Raw genomic sequence first — 13,973 nt, 5'->3', positions numbered from 1 at the left:
TTGTTAAGAGAGATAACAAAACTCACCTGAGTGATCTTATTATTGAAAATTAGTCTTGAATTGTCTCATCTAATCAATATTCTTGGTGCAAAAACAAAAAAAAAATCTTTCATATTCTATCCAATTTTTCCCCTATCATAACCATAAATGAACCTCTTTAAGGGATTAATTTGAAGATCTATGATCATATTGAGGAATCATAGGTATAATTTAAAGACTTATGACAATCATCCATGTTGGAGATCTCACATTCACTAATGAAGTCAGTTTTGTAGGATTAAGTTAGATATATAACCTATAATTTTAAGATGACATGAGTTTATCCTAATGATTGGTGTTAGGCTTATCCTGCTACCTACTATCGAACCACCCATAGATGTCTAATCCACCTCATGAGGGTGTGTGTTGGAGAATTAACATTGACTAGTGGTATGACCTAGTTAAATAGGAGACAACCTTCACTTTTTAAGAATCCCTTGATACATAAGCACATGTAATTTTTTTTATTCTACTTTTTTTCCCACAAAGTCCTACTTGTTTTATCTTATGATAGACCCTAACAAAAAAAAATCTTTCATATTCTATATCCATTTTTTTCCTAACAGGACCCTCTTAAGGGACCATAGTTTGAGTATATTGCTCATCAATGCACCAATTTCCATTCTTCTATGTGTGCACACAAATATTTCCAATTCATTTCTATTCTTAACCTATCCATTTTATCTTATCTAACCTTGTAATTTTATGATAGTCATATCCATTTTTTCCTAATAGACCCCTTAAGGGACCTATGACCATAATTTGAATATCTTGCTCATCAATACACCAATTTTCAATCTATGACCAATTTTCATTCTTAAAGTTACCCATTTTATCTTATCTATCCTTGTAAAGACCACAAATATTAAAGAATAACATACATTTTCATCATTCAAGAGTGTGACTAGTGACTATTAATATATCTTTCAGTGATAAAATAAAAATAATTATGTGCTAATTCACTTCAGCATGTGCTCATTTTCCCGCTACTAATATCATCTTAACCACAATCATATACCCCCCCTTAAGGGATTAGTCCCTCCTACACTTTTTTAATTTTTATAAACGGAAAGAAAGATAATCAATTTTAAAAAAATTAAAGATATTTTTGGAAGAATAATTTATATTATTGATAAATTTAATGTAATTAATTAAATAATTATTTTTTTTAGAGTCTGAATTAGTTAAAACGGTCTCGTAGATAATAAGTATAAAGGTAATAACCTGAAGACCTATGCTATGACTAAATATTGAAGAATCATAAATGCATAATTTTCATCCCTTGGTGTGGTGTGCGTGCACACACAAATCTTTCCTATCCTTATGTTACCGTAATCATTATTGCCATTAGGGAGTGTAGACATATTGAAGAATATACAATTTCGTTAATTCAAGAACTATGACATGCATCTTTCAGTGATTAGTAAAAGCAATTAATGTGCTAATTCACTTGGTCCATACAATCCTGAAAGGTAAGATTGAGTGCAAAGAAAAAGACACGGTACTTGAAAGAAAAAGACAAACACTACTGAAGCCAACTTCTGTCGATAGGTTGGTCTTGTGAAGCTCTCAAAACAAACTTCTAGTACAAGCAAACTCTCAAAACAACCAAAGCAATGCATTAGAAACTAGAAGTTTACTTGCATTCCCTTAATTATCCAGTAGAAACAGGGCTGGTTCTATTTTCGCGGCACAGCCATACTTCCATGTATTGTACTTTCTATATACACCTGTGAGTTTCCCCGATCCAGCTTTCTGATGGAAAGTAACCATCAGCCTTGAGCATTCACTGACAGCATACAGAAAGAATATTTAACTCACTCGAGAAAATTCAACAAGACATTGCGAAAACAATTCAAAGAAGCTGATTACTACTATATATGTCATCAATTCAACAAGACATTGCAAAAACAACTCACAGAAGTTTCTCTTCTGAGTAATCAGTGTACCACTCGGTAGTCTTAGTCCATTGCTTAAACTGGTACAGACTACATTGAGCTGTGTAAATGGCTGCAGCAGCCAGCAAAGATGGTGAAAACTTCAGCATTTTGCATTCTACCAAGCAAAGCTCGACCAAGAAGAAGGACAAGAGCTCCAGCTGGCACAGTTTCAAAGATCCTGTACTTGTTAGTTACTTAAGTGTTATAATAATCTTTGCAAAACAGTGGTACACTACTGACCTTTTTATCAGAATGAGCTGCCTTAAGAAATCTTCTCATGAACATGTATGGAGTAGGCACAGACAACTTGAATTGCAAGATGTTCATCATTAATTTCTCCTATTGGCACATGTTTGATTAGATGCGCTTCTCAAAATTGAAGGGAAGGAAAAAAACGAACGATAATGCTCAAAACGGACTTACCATATCTAAAACTTCATTTCTTGTATATGCCTTGTCTGTTATGAGAATAAAATCCTCAACGGTAGGAACTGAGACCTCCTCATACTTACAAGCTATTAGCATGGCTGTTACACCAACTAACTGAAGTTTCTTTCTGATCACTGCCTGACGCTCCAAGAACCTGTCTATGAGATTGACAGTAAGGAACAACGTCTCCTCCAAAAGCTCAAATTTGTAGTGAACCTGTTAGTTGCGACTAAGTTTTAGAAGCTCAATTTCAACACTTAAAAGGAATTCCATTACAATCAGACTTGCCATATTCACTTGTACCTCAACAAGCCAGTCAATAAGAATAGCCCTCATCCTTTCATTAATGTCAAATTGACTATTCATGTAATTTGGAGAGACACGGCTCGAATTCTGCAAAAGAACATGTCAACATCATGCAACACCAGATTTTTCAATCAGTTTTAACAGATCGAAACATAGCCCAAAAGGTGATTAGTCCCTTTTTTTTTTACATTTTCCCGATCTGATCTATGAGCAATCTAAAGACAACTGAGAAAAGCAAACCCCCAAAAAAAGCTCTGTTCTCTCTCTTTTTTTTTTGGGGGGGGGGGGGGGGGGGGGAGGGGGTCCTATGACTGTGCAAAATCAACAAGAAAAGCTCTAATTAATTTGTAATTTTAAAGAGTGGTTGTTCATTACACAACATGCCGAGATTTTAAATATTGGGTGGCATCTGATGCAGCGTCTGACCAGAAATTGAATTGTTACCTCAATATCCTTGTAGAAACTGTATATATCATCTATGTACTCAACCACTGCCAGTGTATCTTTCCTATCACAGGCATCGATGTCCAAAACAGGTTCCTCCTCTACATCTTCCATTTCAACTTCCTCCTGACAAACATTAGGCACACCACGTTATGATGTTGTGCCAAAAAACGAAAATTGTGATGAGTTAATATAAATGCTTACTATCTTGTCAATTTCGTCAAGCATGGCTTCAGTGTGCTTGACAAATACCGGAACGGCATCATCACTGCCATCCCCATCGTCGTCATCAATATCTACGATATCACAATCTAACTGGTAACTCGGGGTCGGGGCCAAAAGGTTCTGTTTCTTATTTTCCTAATCAGTGTTTATTTTAAGATAAGAGAAGAGAGTAAACAAAAAATAAATAAATCAAAAATCAAAAATTCACATGTGGTTTATGGAGAGAGTACTTGAGGCTGTGGATGTGGCTGAGGGAAGTGGTGCTGAACTGTGTGTGGCGTAAACTTGCTGAATCATCAAATCAAAGAAACGAAAAAAAAAAAGAAGATGAATAAAAATATTATGAATGGCAAAATATAAGTAGATTGATTTGAAAATTGGTAGTACCGGGCAAGATCTAGTTTGTTGACATGAGAATGAGGCATAACATTCTGACTGATGTTGCCGAGAGGCAGCCGGTGATGGTGATGGAGTAGGCGCTTCATTCTTGGACCACCGCCTTCAAGGAAAGGGGAAATCAAACCTCCGATTAATTAATTATTAAAATGAAAAGAACAACAAATAACAAACCAACCTTGTTGAAGATTCGAAGAGGGTATGAGCGGAAGCGGAGGCACACGGTTTTCCTTTGAGCCCTCCATCTGTACGTGCAGAAATCAGAAAACTTGGGAAAAGAAAAGGCCAAGATCCATAACAAAAATCAACATAGAAGAGAAGAGGAACCTTACGCGAATCTGAAGAAGAAGAAAGAAAAATTGAATTGAATCTGAATATAGGTGGGGGCGACAGCACAGCCAACACTGAACATAAAAAGAAAGGATGAAAAGCGAATTTGAGACGGTGATGTCGCGGTGCAACTTGTGATTCGTACTAGCCGTTACCCAACCTAATAACGGCTACTTACATCGAAATTTCAAACTTACAAAACATTAAGGTTAAGTTTGTCCAATCTTTTTTTCTTCTTAAAAACTACTTTCAAAATACAATAAAATACAAGTTCTTTGCTAACAACTTCTACATTATTAGTATTAGTAATGTATCTATAAAAGAAAAGATATTTTATCTTAATAGAATTCAATAATGTCAATATATATTAAAATTAATTTAATAAATTTATTACTATAATTAAGAACTCAAAAACTTAACAGATTTAAAAAAATTAAAAATCTTAAATGTAAATTAAATTTAAAGAATAAAATCATAAATATTCTAAAATATTAAAATTCTATTTGACTACATATTTACTCATTTTAAAACATTCTTATATTTATTGTCATTAATACATTCAACATTTTTTTTAAAAAAATAAATTATATTAAAGTTAAAGAATAATATATATATATATATATATATATATATATATATATATATATATATATATATATATGACAATACCAATTTCTTAAATATGTTATTTAATTTTTTCATTAACTTAATTTATTTCATGTAATGAAAATAAATAAAAATGTAACAAAAAATGAAAAATAAAAAATATATTTAATGGGTAGTCGATGAAACACTCAAATTAAAAAATTGGCCAAAATTTAAGAAAATAGTATTTTAAGTCAAGTTGAGATTGCAGTAAAAAAAAAAAAAGTCTAGTTGAGATTCAAAGAAAATATTGTGTGAATAAATTCTATTTGAGTTATAAAAAGAATCTTATCGTACTAACTTTTTTTTAAAGTTAAATGCTGAATATTATTGAAAAGAGACCTTCTCAATCCACCATTTATCAAACTAACCAAAACCTAAATTAATTAGCAAGGCTGTGAGCTACCCAATTGCCCTGTCTTTTTGTAAGCATAAGCTTATTTTACCATGCGGCATGTACAAGTTTCTTTCAGTCTTCAACATAGGTGAAAATGAGTTTAATGATTATGCATTTTGTAAAATAATTTATATTATTATTTAATTATAAATTATCCTTTAAATTGATTTAAGATAATTATTTTAAAAGTAAATAAATTTATCATACATGATAGGTTGTAATTGAATGATTGTGTAAAAGTTTTGTTTTTTCAAAAAAGGTAAAATAATAAGTTGTGATAAGAAAGAAAAGTCTAAAATATGTTTTCGGTCCCGGTAAATATATCAAAGTTTGGTTTTAGTCCCTTGAATTTTTTTTTTCATTTTTCGTCCTTACAAAATTAAAATGTATCATCCTTTTGCCTGGAATTAGGTTTGTTATATCCAAAGCTTCACGACATTTTTTATTTATTTTAAAATTTAAATATGATTTACATGGGTTTAGTCACAATAAATTACAAAAAAAATGTAAGAATACAATTCGTGATCATTAAAAATTGTCACAAATTGAATAAAAAAAGTAAACAAAGAAGAAGAAAAAGATTTGGACGAGGTCGATTCCACCACCGAAATCAAATTTGTACTAGAAAAATCTTGGGAAAGGGGGTCGTTGTAGGTCATGGTAGTTGTTGTTGATGGCGGCAACATTGAATCATCCATGAAAGAAAGGATGCGAAGGCGACACAGAGGTGACTCGCCATGTTTGGTGGAGGCTCTGATTTGGCAAATTTGGGTGTTTCCAGTTCAAATCTAGATGAAGTTGATGATTTATTGGGCGGATTTAACCAATGATGGTGGTGTTGGAGGTGAGTGTTTGTTAAGGAGGTTCAATTTGGCTAGTGATGATGGTGACGGCGTCAGAGGTATGGGAGAAAGAGAAAGAGAGTATCAAACTAGACATGCCCAATTTTTAGTGGACAAACATTTCACATGTAGACTCAGATTTATTCAATTCTATCTCTAAGCTTAAAAAATAACACATAATTTTCTGAGAATGAAAAACAAAAAAACAAAATCTATGAACTAAAATCAAACTTTAATATATTTACAAGGACAAAAAATATATTTTAGTAAAAAAATAGTTAAAAAAGGGCCTAATATATTGTAATGTGTTGGTTTAGGAACTATATCCGCATGTAATTCTAATGAAAGAAGACATGCAAAAAGGATTTTTATTTTTATATTTATTTAATTAAATTTATCCTTAATATGTTGTTTATTTATTAATGATGCGTAACTCTATCATAAAATAAATCAATATTTCATTATATTTCTTTTTTAAATATCATATAGGTTAAAACTTTTGATCTTTTATCTCTTTATTAAAATTTGTGTTGGTGGTCTATATGTGAAATTTTGGTCAATATTATCATCTTGAAACAATGATTTTTTCAATTTTTGGAAATAATTTTGAACATATTTTTAATTAATTTAAGCCATGAAATTTATACTATTAGATTCACTTATATGAAAAAAGTGAAATTAAACTAATGTTTGAACCAAAAGAAACTATAGACATGGTAAAATTACTTAAAAAAAATGAGTCTTAAGAGTATTTAGATAAGAATCCAATATTAGATTTTTGGTTATTTGTGAAATTCACTTTTCACACAATTTTTATCATATTTAATATTTTGTAGATATAGCTTATCCCTTATACCTTTTCAAAAAAAGGTTATGTTACTAACATTTTTACTTCCACTGTACCAAATATATTTATGTCATTCTTTTGGTTCAAACATTAATTAAGTTCACATAAGTGAATCTAATAAAAAAATTCACATCTTAAATTAATTAAGAAATCATTCAAAATCACGTCTCATAATTAAAAATGATCATTATATTAGAAGAAGAATATTGATTCAAATTTAATATATACATGATCAAAATAAATATTTTATGAAATAAAAGACCAAAACGAAAATAATTAAAAAATAAATGATTAAAATATATTTTAACCTATTATATATAAATTGATAACAATTAATTAGAAAAAACACACACCCTAAAGTAGGAGAGTTAAACTAACATGGAGGTATTGTCTGTTGAACACTTGAAATATCCGTATCACAAGCCCAATTTAGCAAAATAAAAGTTGGGTTGAAACTCAAAGGGTCGTGAGAGGGTTAAACTATACTAGAGATTTTTATTTATTTTTAAGGAGTAAACTTATGGAATTTCTTTAAGAATCAAAGCATCAATACATGATGAAAATACTGAAGGCAAGAAATGGATGTTGCTACCCTAGCTAAGCTTTGGGCTACAACATTGCTGGCTTGTCTTTTAACAAAAACCAAGTGGTAGATTTGATTGAGTAAAAGTAATTTGCGGGATTCCTGTATCAAGACTCCTGCTTTTGACAGATCTAAATTGTTGCTGTTAACTTTGTCTACTAATGTTTTACAATCTGACTCAAAGTAGACCTCAGTTAAACACATATTCATAGCAAACTTAAGAGCTAACCATAAGGCCCATGCTTCTCCTTCCAACACTGACAGACGAGGCTACCTCCATTCTGACCTTGCCATAAAAAGCTTTCCAAGACTGTCTCGGATACAAGCACTAATACCAGTACAATTCTACATATATATAAAGAAAGAGGCATCTAAATTGCATTTCAGCGCACCCGTTGGGGGAGGTACCCATTGAACACGATAATGGTTGTGCTGCTCATGGCCCCGTGTAACAGAAAGATCTTTTGCAGACATCCAATCCTGATAAAACATGTCACCAGCTTGTTGAATAACCTTAGATTCGGATAGCAACTTATTGTCCCAGACCTTTTTATTTCTTTTCCTCCAAAGGCTCCAAAGGAGCATAGATACGCGTGACTGATCCTCAGACTTCAACTGCTTTTGAAGACTAAAATAGAGATGCAAAGGAATCTACCTGGTCGAAAAGGCGCAACAAAATAAGGTCCAAACCTATAGTTTTCCAACATATGATACTTTGAGAGCATGTGGCAAGAATGTGACTGGTTGTTTCAATGTTTACATCACAGAGAGGGCAAATAGATGGGCACATCACACCTTGAGTACGCTAGTTTGCACGAGTTGGGAGCACGTTCCTGCAAGCTCTCCATAGCATCATCTTGACTCAGGAGGGATTTGTTGCTTCCAAATAATCTGCCATTCGCCAACAGCTTTGAGGTGATCAGTGTTTAGGACTTTTTCCATGATGGCATGATAAGTGGATTTCACTGTGTAAGCACCATCAGCAGTATGAGCCCATACGAGTTTATCTTCGTGAACTTGTGGAACGAGAGGAGTACATTTTATCAGACTTGTTTCTTGAGTAGAAAACGAAAGATCCACAAGGTTTTCATTCCAGCTTTTGGACTCTAGCAATATCAAATCAGCCACCTTCAGATTCTCCAATGTATGACCACCTGGAAACAAAGAGAAGGGTTTACCTTCACTACGTAACCATGGTTCGCCCTATACGTTAATCTTTTTACCACTACCAATTCTCCACCTTGTGCCCTCTTTCAAGACTATTTTAGATGAAAACAAACTCCGCCATGTGTATGATGGGTTATGCCCTAAGGATGAACCCATAAAATCTCCCAAAGGATAGTATTTAGCTTTGATAATTCTGGACGTCAAAGCATCAGGATTGGAAATAAGTCTTCATCCTTGTTTCCCTAACATAGCCATGTTGAAAGCCAAGAGGTTTCGAAATCCCATACCACCATTCTTTTGACACACACAATTTGTCCCAAGACAACCATTTGATCCCTTTAGAATCTGCCTTGCTCGAACCCCAGCCATATGAATTCATCATTTTTTGAATCTCACCACTTAGAGATTGAGGGATGAAACATATGCTCATGCACTAAATACGGACAGCTTGAGCTATAGATCGATTTAAGCAACATCTCCCTCCCTGCCAAAGACAATGTTTTTCCTTTCCATGAATTTAGTCTTCTTTACACTCTATCCTTGATAAAAGAAAACATTGTTTTTTCTTTCTTCCAATGAGGGAAGGAAATCCCAAATATTTGCCTCCACCCCTTCCTTCTACCACCCCAAGAGTAGAAGTGATAATTGCCTGTGAAGCTGGTGGCTATTTTTGCTGAAAGTGATTTCTGATTTTTGGAGGTTAATACAATGGCCAGAAGCTTTAGCATAATTGTCTTGGATTCCTTTGACTTGAAGAGCTTCATTTTGTTGGGCTTTGAAGAAAAGGAAGCTATCATCTGCAAAAAGTAAGTGAGACATTGTTGGGGCATCTTTGCAAATCTTAATGCCATGGATATTACCACTACTTTCAGCATTTTTAATAAGAGATGTAAGATTTTCGCACAAATAATAAACAGAAGAAGGGATAATGAATAGCCTTGACGAATACCCCTCTTTGGATAAATTGGACCACAACATCATCATTGACAGATACAAAGAATCTAACTAGGGTTATGCATTGCCAAATCCAAGAGACAAAGATAGGATGAAGTCCAAGTTGAAGAAGCATACCACGTAAATATCCCTAGTCAACACGATCATATGCCTTGCTTATATTGATTTTGAGTGTCATATCTCCTTTAGTTCATTTATTTTTGTGGTGAAGGAAGTGCATAATTTCAAAAGCAACCAAAGCATTGTTAGAATATAGACCTCCCAGATATGAATGTTGATTGTTCTTCAGAAATGCAACTATCAATGCCATCTTTTATCCTGTTTGCAAGAACTTTAGAGAGAATTTTTTAAATAGCATTGCACAGTGAAATGGGCCTAAAATCTTTTAAGCTCATTGGGTTGTCAATTTTTAGGATTAGAACAATGTTAGTATCATTGACAGATTGGGGAAGCACACCATCATGAATCCAACTGCAACAAAATTAAAAAATATCTAGACCACAGTCATTCCAGAAGTGTTGATAAAAACGTCGATTGAATCCTTCCAAGCCAGGAGTCGAATCAGCTTCCATTGAGAAAAGAGCATTACAAAATTCTTCTTCGCAGAAAGGTCTAATGATAGGGATGAAAGTATGGGTTAGCTTGTGGAAAGGCCCAAGAGGAAGACCACAACACATAGGCACCTAAAGGATTATGTTCGCTAGTGTATTTTGTTAGGCTCTTTGTGCTGAGGGGAAATTATGTTAGAATCCTAGTGCTAGGGGTAGTTTCTATTTTGGCACGACATCATTAATGCTTTTCCATTATCACTTTTATTTTGGCATGTGGTGCTTGTCTCGCAGCTCCTTGCAATCATGTTATAAATATCCTTGTCTCTGTTAGACAAGTGGCCTCAGATATCTTAAGAAGGGGGGGTTGAATTAAGATATTCCAAACTGTTTCCCCTAATTAAAAATCTATTTCACTTTTTACTCAAGTTATGAATTCCCTTAATGACAATCTTCTTAAATATTAATTCAAATGAAACAATTTGAATATGAATATAAAGCAATAATAAATAAAGGAGATTAAGGGAAGAGAAAATGCAAACTCAGTTTTATACTGGTTCGGCCACACCCTTGTGCCTACGTCCAGTCCCCAAGCAACCCGCTTGAGAGTTCCACTATCTTGTAAATTCCTTTTACAAGTTCTAAACACACAAGGACAATCCTTCCTTTGTGTTTAGAGATCCTTTACAACAAGAGACTCACAGTCTCTTAATCCCTTAGAGAATGAGAAGAAGAAGAAGAACAAATCTCTCTAGAAAGAGATGGATTTTACAGATTGAGCACTCAAATAATTCCTTAATGAATTGCAATTGAATTGGCCAAGGAATTCTTAAGAGGATAAAATGAATTTGCTCTTTGAGAGGATAAACACTTTGTTGTTCTGAAAATCTCTGAGCAATTTCGTGTTTAAGTCACATATATATAGACCATTGGTGGTCATGAATAAAGCCTTTGAAAAGTTGTGACTCTTGAAATTATTTTTTTGAAAATCCTGTCTGGTAATCGATTACAGTAATTGTGTAATCGATTACAGCTTTTAAAATTTGAATTAAAACGTTTACTAACTACTGGTAATCGATTACCAAAATTGTGTAATCGATTACACAGTCTAAAATTTCAAATTCAAATTTTTGTAGCTGTTATAAAACGTATTTGGCCACTGGTAATCGATTACATCCTCTGGTAATCGATTACCAGAGAGTAAAACCTTTGAGAAACACTTTTTAATTTAAATTACTTGGCCAAACCTTTGCTAATTCAATTAGGAATTCCCTTCCTAATATTCTAGTGATCATCTTGATGTTGTGACTTGTAATCTTGAAGTATTGTCTTGAATTTTAATCTTGAAAAGCCCATTTGCATCAATTGCAACACATCATCATGATCATCATCAAAACATCAAAGCCAATTGCATCTACAGTCTCCATGCAAAAAACATAATAAGAAAAAGCAATTTTCTCCTTCCTTTCTCTCTTCTAAGGAGGCGTTCTTGGTCCTCGAATTTTAGGGGGTTCACTGTGTGAACCTAACAACTGGTGCTTTCATTGAGTTGTCGTGGTCGATTCTACTCGCTTTAAGTCTAATATGGGTCGTATTGAGGAGGCTCTAGCCAAGCTCCTGCCCAGCCAGCCCTCTTTCACTTCCAAACTCGATGATGTTTTGCAGAAAATGGCTACCCTCGAAACGAGTCAGTCATCGTCACCGACTTCATCCGCCAACCAGCACTCCGTGAGCTTCTCTCCCACCGCCCACCACATGAAACTAGAGGTGTCAAAATTCAATGGTTCGAATCCCATGGGATGGATCTTTAAGATTACTTAATTCTTCGACTACCAGGCGACGCTGGAACATGAACGCCTCACCATTGCCTCATTCTAGAGGGAAGGACCCGAACTTGCTTAGTTTCAGTGGATGGTTCAAAATGGCCTATTAACTTCTTGGACCAGTCTCTTTCGAGCATTAGAAACTCATTTTTCTCCTTCAATGTATGAGGATCCAACTGGCACATTGTTCAAGTTGAACCAAAAGGGTTCCGTCAACGACTACTTGTCGAAATTTGAAGTTTTAGCAAATCGTATCATCGGTTTGCCTGTGCCCCTCTTGCGGAGTTGCTTCATTTTTGGGTTGGCCCCGGACATTCACTGGGAGATTTAGGTGCTCCAACCCATCACCTTGATTCAGGCAGGTGCATTAGCTCGTTTGTAGGAGGAAAAGCTCAGTGACTCTCGCTGGTTTTTTCGTCCTCGACTTCACTTATCAACCTCCTCTAGTCCTTTATCCACTCGCCAGACCACCATTCCGTCTTCTACATCATTGTTACTAGCACCTCCTAAGCCATCATATGTTCCCAATAAGCGTTTCTCATCGGAAGAAATGACGGTCCGCCGTGAAAAGGGATTGTGATTTAACTTGGACGAGAAGTTCAACAGAGGTCATAAGTGCTCTTTCAAATTCTTCTTGTTGATAGCTGAAGAAGATGACACAATGATGGGAGGAGCTGACCTTGGGCAACTTCATTCTCACCCATCTGAAGACGTGGACCAGTCACCAGCCCAAATCAGCTTTCACGCATTATATGGTCATCTAGCACCAGAGACACTACGTTTGGTGGGTCAAATTACCAACCATCAAGTGATGATCTTGATCAATGGGGGTAGTACCCATAACTTTGTCGGAGAGTTCCTGGTGAAAACCTTGGACCTTGTCACTCAACCAGTTTCGTCTCTATAGGACATGGTAGGCAACGATAATGAAATCTACTGCCACCAACTGTGTGTTGGCGTAGCCATTCATGTCCAGGTGGTTGCCTTCACTATGGATTTACATGTGATGCCATTGTGTGGAGTTGACTTGGTATTGAGAGTTTAATGGTTAAAGTCCTTTTGGCCGGTCCTCATTGACTACAATGATCTCTATATGAAGTGCATGCGTTCTGGCAAGGTGATAGAACTCAAGGTGACCGTGATAATGAGAGCAATGCAATAATCACACACCAATTATGCAGAATGGTCAGAACCAATATCACGAGCGGGTTCTTTCATATTCGTGTACTATCGATGGAGCTCCCTTCATCACAAACTTCTTTATCAGCCATTATTCATCTGACAATAGCTCCTCTTATTCAGAAGTTTGACCACCTCTTCCAGGCTCCGACCATCTTGCCCCCACAACGTGACACGAACCATGCGATTCATCTTCTTCCTTACTTTAGCCAGTCAACATTTGGCCATATCGTTACCCATACTTCCAGAAGCAAAAGCTTGAAGCCCAGGTTGAAACAATGCTCTAGAATGGCATAATCAGGCCTAGTACAAGCCCCTTCTCTTCACCAGTCCTGTTGGTAAAGAAACGAGATGCTCCTAAAGATTTTGTGAAGGTTATTGCGCCCTCAGTGTAATAACCGTCAAGGATCGCTTCCCTATTCCAACCATTGACGAGATGCTGGATGAGCTCAGTGGAGTTGGATGGTTTTCAAAGTTGGACCTCTTGTAGGGCTATCACCAGATTTTGCTAAAGAACGAAGATGTCTATAAGACTGCATTCAGAATGCACCGAGGGCATTACGAATTCTATGTGATCCGTTTCAGAATGCAACTATGATGCCTTTCAGGTTGTGTAATGCACCCTTTTTATTCTAGGCAACTATGAACTCAACTTTCAAATCCTATCTGCGCAAATTCGTTATAATTTTCTTTAATGATATTTTGATTTATAGTAGAACACTCGAGGAGCATGTGTCCCACCTTGAGAAAACATTTTAGGTATTGGAGGATGGCCAGTTTTTTTCAAAACTATCCAAATGTGTTTTTGCTCAACACCAGATCGAGTATCTAGGTCACATGGTCTCAAAACAAGGAGTGGAACCTATTCAAGCCAAGGTC

At 35.2% G+C, this 13,973-nt stretch overlaps 1 protein-coding gene across 1 annotated transcript; it reads right to left on the bottom strand.

Moving 5' to 3' along the window:
• Positions 1–1,406: 1,406 nt before the first annotated feature.
• Positions 1,407–4,185, bottom strand: LOC100812029 (cyclin-B2-3-like). Its single transcript, NM_001254692.3, has 11 exons — positions 4,112–4,185; positions 3,958–4,024; positions 3,771–3,882; positions 3,614–3,671; positions 3,363–3,518; positions 3,159–3,284; positions 2,712–2,801; positions 2,403–2,624; positions 2,220–2,318; positions 1,959–2,137; positions 1,407–1,828 (listed from the first exon to the last, which is right to left on the bottom strand). The coding sequence occupies exons 2-11, from the start codon at positions 4,022–4,024 to the stop codon at positions 1,690–1,692; spliced, it is 1,248 nt and encodes a 415-aa protein (NP_001241621.1). The 5' UTR covers positions 4,112–4,185; the 3' UTR covers positions 1,407–1,689.
• Positions 4,186–13,973: the final 9,788 nt, after the last annotated feature.

Source organism: Glycine max, chromosome 6 (genome assembly GCF_000004515.6).
Source record: "Glycine max cultivar Williams 82 chromosome 6, Glycine_max_v4.0, whole genome shotgun sequence".
Lineage (NCBI taxonomy): Eukaryota > Viridiplantae > Streptophyta > Magnoliopsida > Fabales > Fabaceae > Glycine > Glycine max.
This window is presented reverse-complemented; position numbering and strand designations above follow the sequence as displayed.

Excerpts from the sequence above, each read along its gene's own strand:
- LOC100812029 (NM_001254692.3), bottom strand. The coding sequence starts at position 4,024 with ATGGAGGGCTCAAAGGAAAACCGTGTGCCTCCGCTTCCGCTCATACCC. Across the intron at positions 3,883-3,957 it reads CTCTTCGAATCTTCAACAAG|GCGGTGGTCCAAGAATGAAG; the intron begins GTTGGTTTGTTA and ends CTTTCCTTGAAG. Across the intron at positions 3,672-3,770 it reads AACAAACTAGATCTTGCCCG|CAAGTTTACGCCACACACAG; the intron begins GTACTACCAATT and ends TTGATGATTCAG.